The sequence below is a fragment of the Argiope bruennichi genome, chromosome 3 (assembly GCF_947563725.1).
Source record: "Argiope bruennichi chromosome 3, qqArgBrue1.1, whole genome shotgun sequence".
Taxonomy (NCBI): Eukaryota; Metazoa; Arthropoda; class Arachnida; order Araneae; family Araneidae; genus Argiope; species Argiope bruennichi.
Window position 1 is genome coordinate 37,361,465 of NC_079153.1, and position 23,605 is coordinate 37,385,069.

The window sequence follows — 23,605 nt, forward strand, 5'->3', positions numbered from 1 at the left end:
TTATTTAACTTTTTATAATACTTATTTTATTATACTTTTATTTTTACAAATTTATACTCATATCTATACATATATACAAAATCACATTCCGAAGATCCACGCTCGGCAACTGTTAATTATATTTTCCTGAAAATTCAATATCTATGCTTTAGGATATTTCCTAAAAATAACTTTTTAATTGAAATAACAAAAGAATATTACAGTTTGATAAAAAAACGCATTTTTGTGAGATAATAATACAATTTAAGAAAAAGATATAAAAAGAATGCATAAACCACATTTTAATGAAAATTTCAAATTATACATAGCGTTTTCTTTTGTAAAAAATAATTTATTTAGTTGTAAAGACATTTTATATATCTATATTCCACTGTTAAATGAGAAAGTAAAATCTCATATTATTTTTTATTTAATTATTCACAAGAAAGATCAAAGACTTCCATCCGCTTAAAGCAGTGCATATTTTATTTGTTAATTAATTTCAATGAACTGTGGTATTACTGCCATAAAAGCAATAAATAACTAACTTAAAAGTAGATATAATTTTTACATCTCATTTTCAAGTGATTGCCAGAAAAATATTACACCATTAATCTGAAACTACAATGAACAATTGTAAAAATTAATGAGCGGGACTACCAACTTAAAAAAAAAAGAAAAAAAGAAAAAGAAAGAAAGAAAGAAATGAACGAGTTATGTTTGCAGACTCGAGTGTTCTTGAACGATCCCAGATGGGATTCGTCATCGCATAATAAACAAACAAACAAAAAAAGCAAACTAAAAGATCGCGCTTGTCACTCTAAAACATCCTCATTAAGAAAATCGTCTGCACTTGAATTTGAGTGATTAAAGAGAAAAATATGAAGGACGCTACGAGTCTTATCTTTTGGCCAGCGATAAACGAACACGTGCTCCGGCGCTGGATGAGAATTGAAGAAGTCACATTCGAAACACTCAGAAGACGCTGCAATAAGACAGTGGAAAAAATATCGCCGATTTTAGCTATTATTTTGACCATATTATGTCGGACGCCCAGGTTGCAATAGTGACAGGCGGGGCCCAAGGTCTCGGAGCGGCCATTTGCATAGAATTACTGAAACAAGGTTATAAGGTAAGCGAATAAAATGCTTCGAAATAGTTAGCTAAAAGGAATGTTGCAATGGCATTCCGGATAGCAGGGTATGAAACCTGTTGAATGTCCTTCAAAATTGAATGGCTTAAATGTTTTCGCTCGATATAAGGAAAAATCGAAAATGAAGTCTTGCCTATAAGCATGTATATGATATAGTTGTTTACATTGGTGCTTAGCTTGAAAATCGCATACAGTTTCATATTAAGCCTGTCGGTTTTTTTCGTTTGTTTATTTAATGTGAAAACGATTTTTAGTTCAAATGGCTGATAAAGAATCAATAAAGTCTAATATGTAATGGTTTTATAAAAAATAAAAATAAAGGACGTTGGTAATGAAATTAAGTTCTTATTAAACTAGGCGAATGTTATCGAACTTCTAAAAGCTACATTTGAACGTACAAAGGTGTAATGAATATATATATATATATATATATATATATATATATATATATATATATATATATATATATATATATATATATATATATATATATATATATATATATAGTGAGAGAGAGAGAGAGGGAATAAAATCTTATTTATTTGTGGCTTCAAAATGAATAACTTAGTGGTAAATAAAGAAACATCAAAGTAAATGAAATTTATGTCATCAAATTACATTTGAAATATATAACATTTATGCAATTTAAAAAATTTATATAATCTTTAGAGAGTGGCACTAAGATCTTTTCATTGCCATTTTTTTAGAACAAGTTGGAGTTTTGAGAATTATATAACTTTATTTCTTTTTAAAGTAAATACATAGAAATTATGTATGTATTTAAAAAAAACGTATTTAAATTTCAAATGCTAACTTTCCTACTAATATTCTTTAATTCAAATATAAAAAGTAACATTTATATATTATTAAAATTCAATCCAATTTTTTATAGTTGATTTTAGAGCACAGACATTTTGAAACGTGTCCAGTTCTTAAGTTTGACTGTATTGCAATTTATAAAACTAGGCAGGTAGCAATGCAAAAACCTTTTTTGTATTTGCAGGGGATGAGTTGTTTTAGAAAAATTATGTTATTATTTCCGGTTTCGTTGCCCTCCGGGAAACATTTCATTTAGAAATGTCATTTTTTTTCCAGTATAAAAAAAAAATCTCTAAATATCTCTATTCTAAGGAATAGAAACTCCTAAATATATAAAACTTCAAATAAATTAAGTAGTGTTTTATTTTAAAATAAGCAAATGTAATAGATTCTAAACAATTGAGAACTGTCAGGAAATGCTTATAAAAACATTTCAATGTTCAAATTTCACTTTTATTTCTATTTTTATTTATTTATTTATGTCTTTGGTATATAGAATTCATTAATAATTCAACGACGACATCAGTGGACATTTCAATATGGACATTTATAAAAAAATATATGAACTTATAAATTGGAAAGAATCTATAATATATAGTATAAAAACGAAGAAATAAAAAAATTATACTCAATTATTTTCCAATTTTAAATATTATTGTGCCGGTATTTGGCTATTATTTTAATATTCTTTAGAATTCTCTCGCGTTATGTACTTTCTAGGTTTGTATATGCTGTTATTATACATACTGTGTTTATTATATTCTTATAAATGAAATTAATATAGCAAAAATATCTAAAAAAAAAAGTAAATATACAAATGCCATTATTGTCACCATAAATCTTGCCAATCATTTAAACTTGGAGCTAATTCCTTCAGAATCACAAAATTTTTATTCAAGCCTCAAGAAAGTATTAAAAAAAAAATCCTTTGGAAAAGCACAATGAATTAATTAAAATATATGTGAAAAAATAACAAGAATAATAAAGAAAAGAATATAATAAGCCAAATTAAAACTTGCTTATTATATCATATAAAAATGTTTTTGAGAACTGACACAGAAAATATTACAATTTAAAGGATATAAAACAATGCAAATAAGAAGAATTAAAAATTCATGCATAAATATGAAACAAAAAATAATCTTTAAAAAGTTACACAGAAAATAGCTGCATTTTAAATAGTTACTATCCTTGACAGTAAGATTAAGTGATTGAAAATAACTAGCTTTGTGAAATACGAATGGTAAAAATTATTTCTCCAATTAAATAAAATGTCAAGAATTTTCTTAAAATAATTTATATTTAAAAATATAAAAAATGTGGGTGAAAGATAGAGAATTGAATATAAATTTCACAAATTCGAGAACTTTCGAATAATTAAAAAGAAAGAAAACGTAACATTTGGGACGAAAAATAAATGGTTTGGACAATGGGAAGTCAAACTGTATTATTATTTATGAATTTTTTATGTATCGGTGAATTCGATTCCATCAGCTCAAGTTGTGAAACCTGTGTCGCCATCTGTTGGCAATATAACAAACAAATAATGTTTCCAGCGAATGTTAAATATTTGGCTACTTTTTTAATTGCTAATTGGAACTATTCATTTTTACATCCTATATTCAAAGAATAATATGAAAGAAATTATAAAAACACAATAAGAAAAGTAAAAATACAAAAAAAGGAAGGCAAAAAATCATTCTTGCATATTTATCATTAACAACAAAAGCACTAATAAATAAGAGATATACTGAAATGAAAATGTAAAAAAAATATTTTTAATTCATTTATTTATTTTTTATTTTAGAACATATTAATGCAAGATTGGACTTCGAATCGAATTATTTGTAGAATGATTTAATAAACAGCAGGTTACCTTTAATGCTATTTTTAAAATGTATTATTTTGGTAATATTTGATATTGTGTGTAATATATAATTATATACCGAGTATGTTTCATGCATGCAGAATAGTTCTTTTTATTTTCTTTGTTTATTTTCTCTAATGGTTATCATATTCAAATCTATAGCAAATTCGGATTAGTATAAAATGAAATGACTTATTTTTTAATGCTTGTCTCTGAAAACTGAAAATGATTATGTTAACAAAATGTCAACTTTTCGTCGTTTCATATTCTATCAAGAAATTACAATGGATGTATACATTAAAATTGACAATACATAAACTGAATTCAAAGCTCACAAATTAATTTATTTAAAAATTAATTAATTCACAAATTTCTAATGTTATTATTATTATTTTTATTTCGGTCATTATTTTTCTGTATGTTTCCTCTATTATAATGAATATTTTTATTTAATAACATACAAACATCATTCATTTATTCAATATTCCGTTGCGATGTTAAAAATTTAAGAAATATTTAATCGGACTTGTCTTTTCGAGTAAATACTATCCTTCTTAAAAAATTCTCTAAATTTTTTTTTAATAATCAGATTATTAAAAAAATTTGAAATTGCCTTCTAATTTTCTATTTTTAACTTCCAAGTATTAAATATTCAAGTTAATAATCGAGCCTTGCAGGTGTGCGTTGCTGACATCCAAGAATACAAAGGGAATCATTTTGTCAATCAGCAGCAAGAAGAGTTTGGTTCCGACAACGTCATATTTTCCGCCTGTGATGTAACCAAAGAATCTGATTATATAAGTAAGTTGCATCTCATATTAATTTCTGTTAATTGAATCTTGGAAATTTTACAATATGCCTAATTTATTTTCAATTTTTTTTTTTTTAAATTCCAAATTGTTGCTCATGACATTTAGTCTCTTAACTCTATGAATAATAAAGTTGTCTGTGTGTGTGCGAGCGTGCGTGCGTTAGGCGTCTTCAGGCTTCAAAACGAATTTTTTTTTTGAAATTTTAATTAAAAATTGAGCGAAATTAGGACGCCGGCATCTGAATATATTAGAACACAAAAATGATTTTTACATCATTCTAAATTAAAAAAAAAAAAAAAAAAAATTGATTTTTTTCAATGATACCAATTATGACGTGCTCACTAGGCCACTGTTAGAGAGTCATCAAATTTGACGCATGCGTGTTTTAGAGTAGATATAAAGACCTCAGAGACATGTTTTTAAAAAAAGTTCTTTATTAGAATTTTAATTACTTAAAAAGCAAGCAATTTTTTTCGGGGGGGGGAGGGGGGAGGGAAAGGGTTGTGAAAAACACTCGAAAATATTATGGTATAAAAATGATTTTTAAATCGTCTTAAAATTTAAAAATAAATGGTAGCAAAGTTTGCTATATATTTTTCCATCTTTACTCAATTTTTAAATAATATTTAAGCCCATTTTGCCACAATATATTTTATTACTGCTATTTACATTTCATTCAGACTTTTTTTTTCTGTTGTTGATTATCAAGATATCAAATTCATCTTATTTTTCCATTTTGAATAAACTTCATTATAAGATATAATAAATACTTCGCTGTCTTTACAATGAAGATTTAATTTCGGAAACAGGCATTTCTGAAACTTTTTTAAGCTCATTCCTTTTTAAACACTTCTACACATTCCAGTAAAATAATTAAATGCATAAAGGGTATAGACATAAGATAAAAAGAAATGCATAGCACAATGAAAAGAAACAAGTACGTCTTCTAAAATCGTTTCATTTAAAAAATGTCAAATCCGTTTAAGAAGAAGTAAAAGAAAAAAAAAGAAAAGTGGATTATTTGTATTGCTGTTTGTATTTATACGTCAGACATGCTTATGCTGATATATTTAACTGAAATCTTTTTAAACTGACTTTCAAATAAATATTACTTGAATTACGAGTTACCATATCTAATAAATTATGATTCTTTTTTCTAGATACTTTTGAATTGACGTTAAAAACATTTCACAGAGTAGACGTGCTGATAAACAATGCTGGAATCGTATTAGAACAAGATTCACATACACTTCTTAGTGTAAACTTGGTAAGAAAAAAATTTCTTTCGTCGAATTAGAATTTTATGAATTTTTTGAAAAAATAGATGAACGGACAGCTGACAATTGGTTCACTAATCAAAACCGTTGCTAATTACCCGAATGGCCCTTTAAATCAATAGTTAACTCATTAAAGAATTTTAAAGAAATTTAGTTAATTCGTTTTGAAAATCTGAAGAAAAATAAATAATTTTGACAACGTCTTATACATACATATGCGTTGTTTTCTATGGTGAATGCAATTCTTGACACTGTCCTTCCCAACTATTCTTTTCTTTTGTGATATTACCATTTTTAAAAAATAATAATTTCAGAAATCTATCCATAAAAAGCTAAAGGACAGAAATAAAGTATATAGTGCATTAAAAGGTCATACTTGCTAATATTAGAAATGTGTTCCAGAAACTAATTATAAACATATAAAAACTCTCCCTTCTCATTTTTTTAATTACCATTCTTGTCTCTTCGCCCAGCGAGCCGAGCTGGTTATTACTTTTTTGTGTCCCATTTTCATCTGTTCATGATTTCTGAGGCAACTTCAAATGACGTCTGTGTTATATGATGTTATATATAATATTCAATGCTGCAAATTCTATATATAATATCGCTTTTTGTTGACTTTGCTCTCTTAAATATAAGAGATTCAAAAAGTATTTCTAGGTGAAGGTATTTCCGAATTTTTCTCGTTTACACTTCTAATTTATGCAATATCTGCAAAAAAAAAGTATGTGTGGGGGATTTTTGATAAAATTCATTTTAAATTGTTTGCCATAAATATTTTTAAAGTTTCTTATTTAAAAATTTTGGTTTTAATGAATTTGTGCCATAATTATTATGCTTTATGAGGAATATGTCTTTGTTTTTAGAACAATTATACTCTATATGCAATATATATTACTCTATATATAAGTTATATTGTCGTTATGGATGTTATAATCTCTTCCCTAACTGTACATTTTATACCATTTCATATTTTTATATATCTTTGGGAATTCGCTGACTGATATCATGATTATTTTAGTTTGATTTTTTTTAAAAAAACACTGCAGTCTCATATTATTAAATACAGTGATTATTAATGTACTTTTGTTTGCTTGTGTGGAATTTAAAAGGTTTATTCTCACTCTTTTATTTATTATTATCACTTTTACTCTCATTTCTACTAGATATTTTTTCTCTCATTTTTACTCTCATTTCTACTAGATAGAAGAAAAAAAAAGAGAAGATAAATAAAGACAAGAACTGTAACAAAAGACACTGTAACAAAAGAAAAGAGAAGAAGAACACGATTGCAATACATAAATGCAATCTTTTTATCTTTTTTTTTTTTTTTTTTTGCTTATCAGATTTTTGAAATCGTTTTCTTTTTCTCTCATTTTTTTTAGCAAATGTAAATAAATCCCCCAGTTATTATTAAATGGATTCATTGTTTCATGTTACTGATTTTAAACCTCATTTTAATGTTCCATTAAAAATTTGATTGAATTCGATTGATAACGGTATTTTATTGTAAATCTGATTTTAATTTTCCACTTAAGAGATAGCAGATGTCTATTATTTTTATACATCATGGTCTCGTACCCTAAATTTTAATTAAAATTTCCTTACATTTAAAAAAATGTATGAAAAGCTAATATCCAAAAAGAATAGTGATTCATGTTAGTACTATTTAATATATTAATATGTCCGATTATACATTTAATCAGCATTATACATATTTTTGAATAGATCCCACGTAATATTTCTTAGATGTGGGAATAAGAAACTATCAGTAAGGTGGTTGGTTCTTGATTCCGTTGTGGCTATAAAAACGTTTTGTGGTCAAGTTAATGGTGAAGAATTAATGTATGAGGAGTAGATATATGAACCAGTCTGCAATTGTGCCTATAATGGATTTATCACAGTGGCGTAGTTAATTATTTTGGCGTTTCGGCTGTGAGAATACCTCTGAGCTAAGATTGTTAAGAATTCTGTTAACCACGTGGTCTTCCTGGACGGAGCTAGTTACCAATCATGTAAATATCACGTGATCTCACTGTTGATGTTAGTATATTTTTTTCCCAGTAGAAGCAAACTTGACTTGTGCACTAGGGGGGAGTGTGATCTCGGCTCTCTCTCTCCCGAGAAATTTTATGTGTAGTTCACTAGGCCTACTACACTATGGCGTAATCATGTGCCTTTTGTTGTTGATGTTGACCAACAAATCACATAAAAGACAACATGTGTCTTCAGGCCATTTCACCCAGGCAACAATTTTCACTATCAAATAAATTATTGCGTAATCAAAAAAAGAAATAATTTATTTACTAGGATGGTTCATTTCTGGTTATCGTTATCCTTTCATAACATCCCTCTGTGGAGGACATCACAGATACAGCGAATTGAATCGTCCATTATGGTGGTCGATTCTCGTTTCCCTGGTGGTTATAAGTATGGTATGGGATTAAGGTAATGGTGAAGGGTTATGCCCTCCTATGTGAGGAGTGGACACATGAGCCGCATTGTAATAGGGCCTCTTATGAGTTCTATCATCAGATTACCCTTCGTGCTAAAGCAGAACGGGAGTATGTGGTTATAATTAGTATTGAGTAGGAATGGAACCATAGAACCAAATATGACGGAAACAAGTTACCAGTTTTCATTTCCCTGATGGGTATAAGAACTATGATATACCATACTGAGACCAATGTACGAGAAATCGGTGTATGAGTTATTCATAACGGGGACCATTTTGCCTCAACTACAAAATGGTCAGGGAATTCACCTCGAACAATAAGGCAGGGCAGGGGAAATTCTTTATTACTATGACTATCTTTGCATAGTGGTGCCTCTGAAAACCCCTCGAGGACAAAGATGGGAGTCTGCCCGGTTCCATCTGCAAGCTTTCGCTTCTCCTAGATTTACAACATTGCTGATTCTGGCTGGTTAATAGTTTCTTTGAGGATGATGAGACGCAAATCAGAAGGTAATAACTCATAAAGAGAATGCCTTTACCTAAATTACTGTTTCTATTTTCTTAAATTTTAAGGGTTCAGTTAGGGAGACTCAACAGATGGCCAAATGATAGGGGATTATTCTATTATGGTGATCGTTATATAATTTGCTGGATATTTTCATGATGATACGGAATAATTCCATATGATCATTATATAGGAGTCTTTGAGTGTAATGTAAAATTCTCTATTAAAATACATAAATATTAATATTTATTTTAAAATTAATACTATACTTTTCTGTTTATTTAGTTGGGCCCGATGATCGGTTGTCAGACAGCTATCAAGTACATGGGCAAGAGTAGAGGAGGTAAAGGTGGAATGGTTATTAATATGTCTTCAGTTTTAGGTAGGTGAAATCGAATGAAATATTTCTCAATAGAAATTTTAAACCTTTATGCATTTATTTATCTATTGGTCGTGCAATTAGAATTAAACTATAGTGAAACTTTTTTATATATCATTATTAGGACTTTTCTACCGTGATGCACTAAAAAGAACAACTTGTTATTAAATCTTGTACAAAGTTGTTTTTTTTTCAAAATACATTAACTTATTTCTTTAACTAAGCCACATTTTAAGTTATATACGTGTTTTTTCAAAAGATTTCATTACCATTTTAAGGTGATGTTATTCTATTAATGTGAGAACATCATTTAAAAATAATTACTGTTCTTTTATTGCAATAATATTCCTTGAAAAACTACAAATTCGTATTTTCTTTCTTGACTTTTTAACGCAAAATAGTGGAAATAAGATAGGTATTAATAAAATATAACTCTTATTATGAACGTATAGAGGCATGCCATGATATTTACTATCATGATATCTATTATATATGTTCCATTCCAGCAACATATTTTTACATTTTTTAAACAACATGTTTTAAATCACGTAAAATATAATTAATGAGAAAATATTAGAATATTGTTCTAATGTCTAAACGATAAGTGTTAATTTTTACAAAATTGGTATTTAAAAATTACTATCTTAACATATTTTTTAAACTTATCTTTACAAAAGTGAGAAGATCTTGGATCTTTATCTCCTATTCAATACCAGGCATTATTGGGCCCTCTTGGAACGCTAAGGCAATGCAAGTCTCACGCCTTCCCTTTCTCATTTCATAAACCAAATATTTTTATTAATTTTAATTCTTTGTATGAGAATGTTTATGTATTGAATTCTAAAAAAATGGATAAAACATTTCATGACTGGTCCCATTTAAAAAAGGTTGGTTTTAGTATTTTGCATATAAAAAAATCAGGGCTTAATTTAAAAAGAAATAGTGAAAGAAAAAAAACCCTTTTGAACACAATCTAAATAATATTTAATTATGGATTCAGACTATTTTTATATTATAAAGCAACATACATTTTTTTACAATTTTTTAGCAACTTATTTTAGTAAAAGATTATTCGTTAGAGAATAATAGCATAACGTTCTAATATTTAAACAATAATTGGTTTTAAAATAAATCAGCTCAAATGCAAGCCACTTGTAAATTAAAGAAAGTGTAAAATTAATCTATTGAGGCAATATCACAAATAGTATATCAAAATTTCATTTTGATCGTTTTCGGGGAAGAAAAAATAATTACAAAAATATTTTATTTGAGTTTCAAAAAGTAATAAGTCATGTATTGAAAAATCACTGTAAAAATATGGATTGTTCATTACATGTATTATTATTATTTAAACATCAAAATGTATATCAATGAAGTAAAACACAAAGAAAAAGACATACTAGCCATCAACAGGTTTTCTGAGTATGTATTAAAAACGCTCTACAAAGAGAAAAAAAATTACTGAGGAGAATTATGTTAGATCATAGTAGATTCAGCACAGAACAAAAAAAAAAACGGAAGTGATTTTTTCCTAATTTTATCAAATAATTTTTAATAAAGGTACTTTTATTTTATTAACTGCATGCCAATGGCGAACAATAGTTACGAAACAGCTCAATTAGGGCGCGATCTTTGGCAAGTAATCGCTGAAATGAGGTTAATATACAAGTACCAAAAAACCGAATGCGTATTTTGGAGCCCTTTATTCCGATTGACTGAAGTCAAAATTTGACACAAAACCACAATTTTAAGTACAAAATGACATATCAAATTTCCTAATTTCAGTCATTCTGTTTTTAAACTGTCGCATTCACATACTTGTGAAAGCATAGACAATGAGATAGTCAAACACTTGACGAATTTGGCTCTAAATTTGACAGGTATCAGCATCTTGGATGTTAAATTTGTGTACCAGTTTTATGTATCGAGGTCTCTTCGTTTTGTAATTATCGTGTTAACTTATATTCGGACAGACGGACAGACACTGAATGAATTTCGTTCAAAATTTAATACGAATGCACAAATTTGGATAAGAGATTGTGGTGAATAGCATATAAGCCAGTTAACAACTACGCTACACGAGCATATGCTTTTGTATCCTGTTTATGTTACTGGACTACGAACCACAAGGTCCCAGGTTCTATCTTCGTGCATCACATATCGCTAAATTGGTGACCCGGACGTGAGTTGAACACACAATCTTCTGCTATGCTATTCACCGCAAGATCATGTTTCAGATTTTATTTGTCTAATTCGAAGCGTTTTTAAGTTATCTTGTTTACAGACTAAAAGACATAATTCTAACCAGCGGGAATGGTCTCCCCCAAACTTTCCCGCACGCACCCAAATAAACTTATCACGCCAAAGGATGCTTTATATGGCCCTGGCATTCATTAGGTACGAAATATTAACTTTTGGCGTGAATTTAGTATTTTTACTTAATTTATCATGTCATCCTTGACAAGTTATTTGGCGATTAATCCCTGGCATGCGGTAATAGTATTTAAAAATAGAATTTGTATTTTAGACACATTCTTCTCAACCGATTGAATTCAAAATTTTGACACAAAATTGCATTTATAATCAGAAAATCCCACACCAAATTTTATATATTAAGTCATGGCGTTTTCGATCGCGTTTACATGTTCCTGAAAGTACAGACCGACAGACAGTCAATCCGTTTGCATTTGGCTCAACATTTGATAAATGTCTACACTATAGATGTTAAATAAGGGTACCGAATTTTATCTTTTTAGCTCTTTTCATTTGGTAATTACCATGTATCCGAACAGCCGGATAGACGGAATTTCTCTGAATAGATATTATTCAAAATTTGACAGAAATCTTCAAATTTGGTATAAAGATCAAATTTTATACGAGTACCAAATTTGGTACGTGTACCAAATTTTAACAGTCTAGCTTAAAGCGTTTGTAAGTTATCTTTGTCACAGACAAACAGATGTACAGACATTTTTCAAAAATGCATTTTTCGAACGCAGGGAGATCTAAAACTTGGAGAATCGTCAAAATCTCGAGTTCGAATTTTCTGACGATTATTATAATTTATATACTTCATATATATGCAATCCTATCAATGAAAGTTGAATGAACACTCTTAGTTTCACATGATTTAATCACATGTATGGTGTATATAAAACTTGGAGAATCGTCAAAATCTCGAGTTCGAATTTTCTGACGATTATTATACTTTATATACTTCATATATATGCAATCCTATCAATGAAAGTTGAATGAACACTCTTAGTTTCACATGATTTAATCACATGTATGATGTATATAAAACTTGGAGAATCGTCAAAATCTCGAGTTCGAATTTTCTGACGATTATTATACTTTATATACTTCATATATATGCAATCCTATCAATGAAAGTTGAATGAACACTCTTAGTTTCACATGATTTAATCACATGTATGATGTATATAAAACTTGGAGAATCGTCAAAATCTCGAGTTCGAATTTTCTGACGATTATTATACTTTATATACTACATATATATGCAATCCTATCAATGAAAGTTGAATGAACACTCTTAGTTTCACATGATTTAATCACATGTATGATGTATATTAATTCAAAATTATAAGTGGTACATAAATGTAATATACTGCTAATAACTGCTAAAAATACCCAAAAGTCACCTTAATGTTTTTAAAATGTAAAAAATTCTATAGAAAAAAAAATGGCAATTTTTACGTGTTTGTTCTTTTTTTTTTATAATGTTCTATCCTTTCGTATTTAAGAATGCTGATGTTTTCTCAATTATTCTCTATGCTAGGAAGCCTTCATTCTAATTACCCTATGAATATTATGATTAACGAAAATCTATCACATTTTTGCCATGCTTCGGGGCGATAATAGTCTGTTATTATCTACTGAAGGCACTGAATTAATTAGATTCCGGCGATATGTGCCGATTATTCGCAGATAATATTGATTTTTACTGATGAATTAGGTTTCAATGCTATCCTGATAATCGATTTTGTTATATTTTAGGATTACATCGACATTTTAATAACAACGATTCGATAAAAATTATCCTGTTTATCTATGTATCAAATAAGATAATATCCACATATAAAAGGAATAAAATATAATATCCATAATTAAAATTAATATAAGTGAATATCAAAATACAAAGATAAATGTTTCGCCCCGTATTTGACCTCTAAACATCCAATTATTTTTATTTAAAGCTTTAAGGTCTGAAAAGTTAGTTTTAAAAATGAATAGATTTAACATTATGTATAAAATAAATCTTTTAAATTATGATTGGGTATAATTGTAAGCCCATCAGAAATAGATATAAATATGTAAGTATATTTTATATTATCGCCAGAATAAGAGTATAATAAAAGAAATCAAAAATAAATTCTAAACTTAAGTATAAGCATATGCATAAACAGATCACTTATTTCGTATAATTAATCTTATTTAATTGAATCGGATCTCAGATGCTGTGCGTTCATATATTAATTATGGAATGAATTAATATTTAGAACGAGTCTATGGAATAAATATTATTCATATGATTTCATAAGTAAATATCAATTTTGAAGTAATATTATTAAATAAACAGATATGGCAATTCAGTAATATAATTTCTTTATTTTAGGTTTCTTGCCATATTCTGCAGCACCAGCTTATGTAGCATCAAAGCATGGTTTGATTGGATTAACAAGAAGTTATGGAGTGAGTAATGAGTGAAAAATTTACTGCCTTGAACATCTATTAATTATTTTTGTATACAAGAGTCTTAGTTGACCGATTCTGAAATTTGCTCAGAGTAACACAATATTTTCCAAGTGTTCCATGATCCAAAAGAAACAATAAAAAAATACACTGAAATACATAGCAGCGATTGTAAATACAAAGGTTGGAACTTTAATAGTGGCAACACTGCTGTGGAGACGAAGGCGACGAAACCAAATAATGCAGCTTATACCACAAGCTATTTATATACCTATCTTACCTCAGAGCAAAAGAAATCTCCCTTCCTATATCACGGAGTGGCGGGAAGAACCGAGTCCTGTGTTAAATTGCAGTCTAATGCAATATTCTCATGATGTTCTCGAAAAAAGGAGTTGAATAAAGATTGAAAAAGAGAGCCAGAGGTCGTATATCAAGACAATATCATCAAAGTCTTCAACAGGCTTGCGGGGAATCTGCATTACCTTATATAATAGTGGCAAGGTGGTTAAAAGCCTTCAATGAAGGACGCCAAAATGTGACAGACATAGTGTCAGTGAAGAAGAAGTGGATTTTGTTGCCGCACTAATGGACATTGGTCAACGCTATACGATTCGTTAGCTGGTCCGAGAGACAGGATTAGCGCATACTACTGTGCTTCACATTCTGAAGGAACGCCTGGACGTGCGAAAAATTGCTTCACGACGGGTTCCATAGGATTTGACGGAAATGCAGAAATGGTTACGATGAGAAGCTGCTCGTATCCATTTGGAGCACCACGAGCTCGAAGCCGAGTCTTTCTTGCCCCGTGTCATTAATCTGGATTAAGATATGGACCAAATCGTACGAGCAACAACTGGAACATCAATCGAACGAATAATCTGAATATGAGTTACCACGAAGATTGAACGTTGGTCAGAATCCTAGCAATATCAAATTTGTGGTGATTCTCGAGTACTTCTGTGATGGCTTTATCCTGACTCATAATGTTCCATCGCTGCAAATCGTTTCCGTTCTGCTGCTCCTTTCTGTTTATTTTTGGAGCACAATCTAAGACCGGCTTTGAGAAAAAAAGCGGCGACACTTTCTGCATAGTCTCCCTGTCATTTCGTATGACAATGCTCGGTCACACTCAAACCTGGCTGTATATATTTTTTTCGATCGATGGGGCCGGGAAGTGCTGCTCAATCCACCATACTTAAGTCCTCCTGACTTAGACTTAATTCCTAAGATGAAGGAACTACTTCATGACATTCGCTTCAGAACTGGTCAAGTGATTCTTCAGGCAGTGAACCTCTCAATTCGAGCCATTAACAGAAAAGGCGCTGGTATTGGTATCCTAAGATTTCCATATAATTGGTAATGGGGTTGTATACAATGCTGGTGATTACATTGATGACCAGTAAAATAGTAACATGTAATGGACAGTAACATGTAGAAAAAGAAAAAAGGAAAAAAAAACCCAGAAATTTTTTAAAATATCCAAAATCTTAATTATTTAAAATATCCAAAATCTTAATTAATACAGTTTTCACAGTTTATAGCACGTTACAATGGAGAAAGATTTGACACACAATCTTGAACTAGCTTCAACAATTATTTCTAAATTTCCTTATCTGAATTTCCCTTTTTTTTGATAGAACTATTAGCTTTTCTATTTAACCGTTAAATTAAATTTATTTAGATTTCCATTCATTTTTTAGAGAAAATTAAGCTAGTGGTTGATATTAATCTCTAAAAAGTGGAATTCTATTTCCAGCTCCCTTATCACTTGGATAAAGAAGGCATCATATTTACAGCTCTTTGTCCATCATTTACTGATACAGATATTCTGAAGAACGCAGGCACAAACCTTTTGGTCCAAGGTGTGGATCATTCGAAACGAGAAGGAGTTATGAGGTAATTCTTTTAAAATGTTCTTTAATACTTTAACTATTGATCCAGCCGTACCGACCATACGAATTCTACACTGAAAGGGCGGTTTTTCTTTCAAACGAAGGGTATGGGATATAAAATGAGTAATCATCAGGATGTCCTCAATTTACATGCTGCAACTATAGTTCGAAACAGAAACTGGCAAGTCAATACAGAATTTGCATGACCTGTTGGGCCGAGTCAGTAAGAAACCAAAGGATTAAAAAGTAAGACTTTCCGAAAACTTCGTCCAAATTTATTGGGTTGTGAAAAAAACTAAATGCTTGTCGCAACAAATCCCTTAATCACGAAAGTTCCAAGAAATTGGATTCATTATAAAAATTGGGCTCGTTAACGAAATTGCCTGACAGATGATTGATGATACATTAGACGCAATGAATAGCATTTCTTCTATTATAACTTCTATCGAATATTATCATATTGACTATAAGCAATTTACTAAGCTGGCAAAACTTTATTGATCATTCTGCAACAAAAAAAGATAGTTTATTTACCTAGGTAGTTACAAGAAAATGACATACGTAAACATAACATATTTATGCTAGTTTTTCTACCATTGTTGACGAACAAACTATGAAGATTCGATTTACTTTCTATATTGAACATGTTTTGTTCAAGCGTTGGTTTTAATAAAAAGTTTCAATATTGAGGCAATGACAGCTGTTTAACTTTGGAAGCAAGCATTGAGGATTTTTTTTTTAAAATAGCGCATTTTTAAATTATTATTCAATTTGTGTGTGTGTGTGTGTGTGCACGCGCGTGCTGATTTTCGGAAGAACTCTGATTTCTGTTCATTGAATCAGATAAATTTTTATTCGATACTGTTCTGATACATTCCCTAAGTCATGGAATATATTCTGTAGTGCATCCAGAGCCTCAATATTGAATGCTCCTTCTTTCTGTTCTTATATTATTTTACGTATATCGATCAAAGCAGCAAGTATTTACTGTATTAGTTCAAGTTGAATTGCAAAATTTAACTTCGAATTTTAAGTGATATAATAGAAAATCAGAGAGACGTATACTATAATGCAAGGCTGTAAAGGCTTATAAAATGGTACGAGTTATATGGAAGTTAAAATTTGAAATTTGAAAATATAGCCCTGAGAAATCCAGTAAGAATAAGTTACTTACAAAAGATTGAATTGTAATTCTGCATAACCGATTATTCCAAAGTACCAGCTGGCTCCAGCAGGCGAAAAATAATAAATATATTATTGCCTATTTAAATAAGCAATTCCTCAATAACCGTGAAACAATAAAATGTTTTTAAATTATCTTGAAATGAATCTAGAGATTTTGTCTAATCTTAATGATATAGACACATGTGTTCTTTAAGACAAGAGTACAAGACAATCCTTGTTAACTTTAAAGTTTAAACTTGTTAACTTTTAACTTTGTTTTAAAGTCCAAAAGGTAACTGAAAATTAAGAAAGCTTAAGCTTAAATTTACTTTAAATTTTAATTAATTAAATTAACTTTTCGTTGGTTTTTCAGCTATATCTTTTGAAAACAACATCACACACAAATTATTTTTATACTATACCAAAATTCAGAAAATTATCTACTTAATTACTTCAGTCTAATTTCTTTTCGATCTTTTTCTCTAATTTTAGTATATTTTCAAATTTAAGACTGTACAGAATCTGTAACAACCATTTCGTTTTATGATAAAACTGACTTATTTCATTATTCTATAAACCATTCAATCTCCTAATTTGCCAACATTAAAATGAAAATGAAAAAAAAAAATTCTTTTTCGTGTTATGAAATAGGCTTTTTGCTTCCAATTTTTTTTTCTTACTAAATACACTTTGACAGCACAGTAAACGGCAAACTCATTTCATTAATTAAAAATTTTTTTCCTTATAGAACAGAAAGATAAAATTTTAACTCAATACATTTCATATTAATAGTTTAATAACCAGGAAAATTAAAATTTCAAGCAAATAAGATTATATACCAAAGTTGCTGATTTTTTAAAACTGAAAATAAAATAACATTGTCACTATAATAATCGTATAATTTCTTCATCTTTTCCATTTAAAATAATTCAGTATCTCAAAAGATCTCTTAAATGTTTATTATACCTCCAATGACTATTTTCATAATAAATTGTTCCGTTCTTAATGGTTTTAGTATCGCAAATACATATTTATGTTAATATATAATTTAAAAAAAACGAAAGTATTTCTTTCTTGACATTTTTGTTGTTATTGTGTTGCGACTTATGGCACTTTACAAGTCCTCTGACAGTTATCTGTCAGCGATTTAAGCCGAATGAGCGTCTCTTGTTTTTGCAGCAGCGCCAACCAGGGCCAAGAATACGACTTAGCTACTCACACGTCACTACCCTTTTCACAAGGCGGACTTCATTCATGCATTTCATTCACTCATCCACAGATCGTCATTTAAACTTGAATCAAAGAACGATAATCTCTGAACCAATACCCTCAGTGGTATTATTCTCGACATGGAGACCACGACAAATTTATAGGTGCGCCAGCCACCACACATATGGAAAGTCTTCGGCCGGGGGGTTCGAACTCGCAATCCAAGGGATGCGAATCCAACACAATACCAACCAGGCTATCCTGGCGTCTTAACATTTTTATAGAAACAAGCGAAATTTTAAATAAACAAATCAAGGCATGAATCTTCTTCAGATTGCGATCCCAGCTTAAATTATATTGAAGAATATTTGACTTCCGACAAATTTAATAGAAATCTTTTATTTAAGAAAATAAGATCAAGAAAAAAATTTCAATCTGTAAAAAAATATTCGAAGCAAACATTTTACGTGATACCAGTAATTTATGTTTCCCCTGAGCTTCGATTCACGCTATTTATAATGTTTAATATTTACTTTTAAATGCATTTTAATTGAATTTATTTATCTGTATTATAATTTTTCAGCCCCGAAGATGTTGCCAAAGGTGTATTACAGCTTTTGGAAGATAGAATTAATGGCTCTACTCTACTGGTTTCGAAAAATCTTGGAACGAGATATATTGGTTTTCAAGAAATATTTCAAAATGTCCCTCTAGAGTGACGAGTATCCATAACAAGCTATGAAAAAAAAAATAATAATAATAATTCATCTGAAAAGGCAAAAGGCCAGAAAAATCACATTTCATTTACGGGTGATCTTCTTACTGGAATTTTAAATAAAAGAAGATATTTCATGTATTTGGAAATTATTATTTTCCCTTTTATATGTGTACAAAGAGGCTTCACCTCCTGCCCGTTTTCGCTCGCCAATCCTGATGCTGTCCTAGAATCATGTATGTCGTCAGGTTGGTGGGGTGATACTGAGGGATGATTCATCTCCCTCCAAAAAATGAAAGTAAATGGAAACAATTTTTTAAAAATGTCAAGAACAAAAAAAAAAAAAGAAGAAGAAGAAGTTTAATTTTAAATAAAGAAATATTTTTGCATCAGTTAAAATTCAAGAGAAATCGCTTCATAATTTTAGATTTTAGGGCAAAAATGAAGAATTAAAACATGAAATTAAAAAAAAAAAACTTTTTAAAAACCTTTGTATTTTTTTTCTTCGTTGATTTTGTTGGGCGTCCCATTACTATTTAAAAACAATGCAAGATTAACACATTTGTTGCTTAGGTATTCAGACGATTGCCAGCCGATGGACGAAAAACTTTCGGTACTCAAAAACAGTAAAGAAACCCAAAAGTTATTCATTAGTGTTGCCACAAACGGTGTGTCTAAAAGTAGAATCAACAAATAATATTGTTTTAAGCTCATTTGCTATTAATTTGATGTCAATTAAAACTTTACTTTTTTCTTATTTTCAGCCATTACGCCGTCTACAAATAAATACTTACTACGACGGAATAAAAATTTTCAATAAATACTTCAAACAATACTGGATAAACAAATCTCAAGTGTCATCGGTCAGGTGACTCGCTATCTACCAATCACGAAGCGAATAAAACGCAATGTTTACACAAAAAAAATTATATAATAGAACATATATATATGGATATTAGCATATAGACAGTAGTAAATTCTCAATTGTTTTAAAAATGTACAAAAAATCAATTAATGCAAAAAAAGTCTATCTTATTTGGTTATTTAAAAACTTTTCCGCCTTATTTTTGGTGACATGTGAAATATAAAAGGTAATAAATGGCTAATTTTCGATTTGGTAGATACTTAGGGTCACATGCAGAGATTAGGCCACAAGTAAATATATAATAAAAAAGCGTTATTTTTTAACTGCCAAATAAATGAATTTGTAAGAGATGAAAATCCATGTAAGAAAAATATATAAATTTATAAACCATGCAAATTCAATCAATTATTAAATATTAGGATAATATTAACATTTTATAAAGTATAATTGGTCAGGTTCTTATGTTTTATTTCATTCACGTCTCTATTGCAAGGTTTAAATACACCGAATGTCCGATTCAATAATGTGCAAGGATTGTATGGAATCATAATAGGTTAAAAAAGACTAATATATGAATATAGGACAGTTTGGGGTTATAATAGATTAAAAAAAACTAATGCATTCACAAAAAAAAGAGAAAAAATCATCAAATAAGAATGATTAATTTAAAATTGGCTATTAATTTGTTAAAAATCTGCTGAAATGAGATATACTACCCATTTTTTAAAAAGGTCTATCATAATTTGAAGTGCCTAGGGCCATAAGGTTCTAAATTTACCGTTGAATTCGATGCAATTTCGACTAAAAAATAGAAGAGAAGGGGGGGGGGGAAAGGAGCAAGCAGAAACCAACCAAAAAAGATTATGCAAGAAAGAACAAAAGATAGGAGGAGCAAAAAAAAAAAAAAAAAAAAAATGTAACAACTTCTAAAATTTTTTGTCATGTCTTCAATAGATAGATAAACATGCTAACCATAACAATCCAAAAAAACCGAAAAGAGAGCGTGGAAACACAGTCTTCAGAACTTATATACATGTTCAAAAGGTAATTTTGCTCAAATTTAGCTGAAATAGCTTTTATTTTAGTAGCATTATCCTGATAAGAATGCTTCATTAAGAATGCTGGGGAAGACAGAACTTACTTACACAAACACACATACACTCACACACGCACGCACACACACACACACACACGCACGCACGCACACACACACACACACACACACACACATAATGTAAACACATAATTTTTTTAAGCAATAACATAGCCAAAGAGAGAAGACACTTTTGAGTTTTTGAAACTTCGCTTTAATCCATCCCGTGAGGCATAAGTTATGTACAAGCAAGAAGCGACAAGATACACTAATCTACAGCGCGGTTCAAGATCAAAACAGTGAAAGAAACCGAAATATTTTTCTCCGGTGATTATATACTGTGGAATTCTGATAGAGATTTCTTTACACATGTCGATTTAGGAAAGGGAATTACAGGGATCTTTTAAAAGAATAGATTTTTATCAGAGTATGGGAACTTGCCGATTTCAGCAATTTTACAGAGATCTTGTAATATTAATTAAATAAAATAGATGGAATTATATTAGGAAATAAGAGAGCATTTTAGAATTAAATAAACATGGGTAAAATTAAGATAAAAATTAGGAAATTAATCTCAATTTAATTTAGATTCAGAGATATCGTTACACACACGCACAATTTTTCGAATCCAACTTTTATAGATTTTGGAAAAGTATTCCAATATTAAAAGATTATTTTAAAATATATTGAAATATTATAAGATATTTTGTATTCGAGTTTTTCCAAGCACACCTCCGTCTTCACATTATTTTATCCTTGCACATGTAAGCTTAAATTTATAGGAATATTCATAAATTATCATTTAATTAATTTATTATTTTCAGTTTATCATTCAGTTCGTAGCTTTAGTTCTTTATTCATGTTTACATGATCCTATTCTGTTGGTTCATTAAATTTATGTCCTACATAAAATACTGAGCTTTTAATCACGTGTAACGATATTGTTTTTCTTTTTATCTGTGACTGTAACATTATTCGAAAAATGATGAAATCACGGGTTATTATTATTGAATACTAAATAGATAAAAAAAAAGAAGTCACAGATTTTTTTGAATTTTAATGTTCGTGAAATCGAACATTAAAAATTAATTAAACCAATTGTTAATAAACATGCAAAACTAATCCCACAATTATACCGAAAAAATAATACTTTTAATATTTCATAAATACTTCTCTTATTCATACCTTATAGTTCTTAATATAATAAACAAATAAATAAAAATTCTGTTTCAGAAAATATTACTTTAATTCTCCCATTTTATTTCTAATTAAATCAAAACCATATATATTCATATATAATAATACATAATTATATATTCATTCGCATAATCAAGTGCATTTACGTCGTTATTGTGCTTATCTATAATTACACTCTGCTTAAATTGCAGCATTCTTTGACCACTTAATTGCTTATCATTCATAATCTCTGGTTTTATCTGGTAATTATATCTATACCAAGAGGAGTTCTCTTATTAAAAATAGTAATTATAATAAAATTATTGATTCTTAATATCGTCTTATCGTACTTTAGCCATTTATTTTGATTTCCAATCTATTTATTAGTTATTTCATTTTTAGTAGTAATCGAGAGAATTTATTTCAACACGCATTTCAATGAGTCCAGGCGCCATCTAGAGGAGAGTTTTCTAGTTAAATATTGTTCAACTTCAGTCAGTCAAATATATTTTTTTAGGAAAATTGACAAACTTTTCTTTCTTCCAAAAAAGACAAAGGAAAAAAAAAAATAATATGTGTAATTTTTAAATTTCTAGAATTTTAAAAAATTACACTTCTTTTTCATTAAATATATATTTTTTTATCTTTATGCTTCCGATAATATTATTTCTGCCAATCATGTTGAATATGGTCATTGATTGAATTGATTTATTCTTTTTCCCATTTTGCCTGAATTTTGGCTATTAAGACATATTTACTATCATTTAAACTGAAGGGGACAAACGAATGTTGGAGATTTCTTTCGTTGAGTGTTGTTCCGTTTATGTTACACACCTTTAGGGGCCTCGAAATAGGAAAAAGAAGAAAAGAAAAAGGTGTAAGTGTGTGCTAGGGAGGGAGGAGGCAAACTATTGAAACTAGCAGAACAGAACTCCACTTTGTCACACGCCCATAAAAATTTTCGTGGACGCTTTCATAGAGGTTTGAAGTAGGTCAAACTTGCAGATGCTAGGTCCATTTGAAAAAAAATTAGAAAAAAAAGCTAGTTACTTTTTTTTTCAAGTAAACTTGCACCACAATAATTCTTTTTTTTTTCCTTCTTCTTTTCACAATTTTAAATTTAAAGTAAATTTTTTTTAAAAATCACTGACTAACTTAGGAACGAAAGTTTTTGGTATGTTTATTTTTACATGTTTTTAAAAGTGGGGTCAAAATTTTTTATTGTTTTAATTTTAGCGTCATTTATCTGTATAAAGTTTTGATTTTTATTTTTATTAATGGTGCGAGTATGAATTTCAATTGAAATATAAAATCGTTTCAACCGTTAATCTGTTCAGACCCATGATCATTTGTTAAAAAAATATTTTTTTTTAACTGTGCGCTTTCATAACTTCCAGATTTGACTGGAGTCATTTTTTTTATAAATTCCGAGAATTTAGAGCAGAGAAGAAGGAAAACTGAAAAATATGTTGCTTTATTAATTTCTCAACAGTTTTGTCCCTTTTGCAATGGTGCCTTGATAACATGATCGC

The 23,605-nt window shown here is 29.2% G+C and overlaps 1 protein-coding gene across 1 annotated transcript; it reads left to right on the plus strand.

Moving 5' to 3' along the window:
* The first annotated feature begins 879 nt into the window (after positions 1-879).
* LOC129962563 (15-hydroxyprostaglandin dehydrogenase [NAD(+)]-like) lies at positions 880-19,067 on the plus strand. The gene is made up of 7 exons (XM_056076328.1): positions 880-1,111; positions 4,496-4,619; positions 5,791-5,897; positions 9,153-9,249; positions 13,883-13,959; positions 15,716-15,855; positions 18,808-19,067. Exons 1-7 carry the CDS (start codon positions 1,022-1,024, stop codon positions 18,941-18,943), a joined length of 771 nt encoding a protein of 256 aa, XP_055932303.1. The 5' UTR covers positions 880-1,021; the 3' UTR covers positions 18,944-19,067.
* The last annotated feature ends 4,538 nt before the right edge of the window (positions 19,068-23,605 follow it).

Coding starts and splice junctions, on each gene's coding strand:
- LOC129962563 (XM_056076328.1), top strand. CDS start 1,022: ATGTCGGACGCCCAGGTTGCAATAGTGACAGGCGGGGCCCAAGGTCTC. Junction 4,620..5,790: donor CAAAGAATCTGATTATATAA/GTAAGTTGCATC, acceptor TCTTTTTTCTAG/ATACTTTTGAATTGACGTTA. Junction 9,250..13,882: donor TAATATGTCTTCAGTTTTAG/GTAGGTGAAATC, acceptor TCTTTATTTTAG/GTTTCTTGCCATATTCTGCA.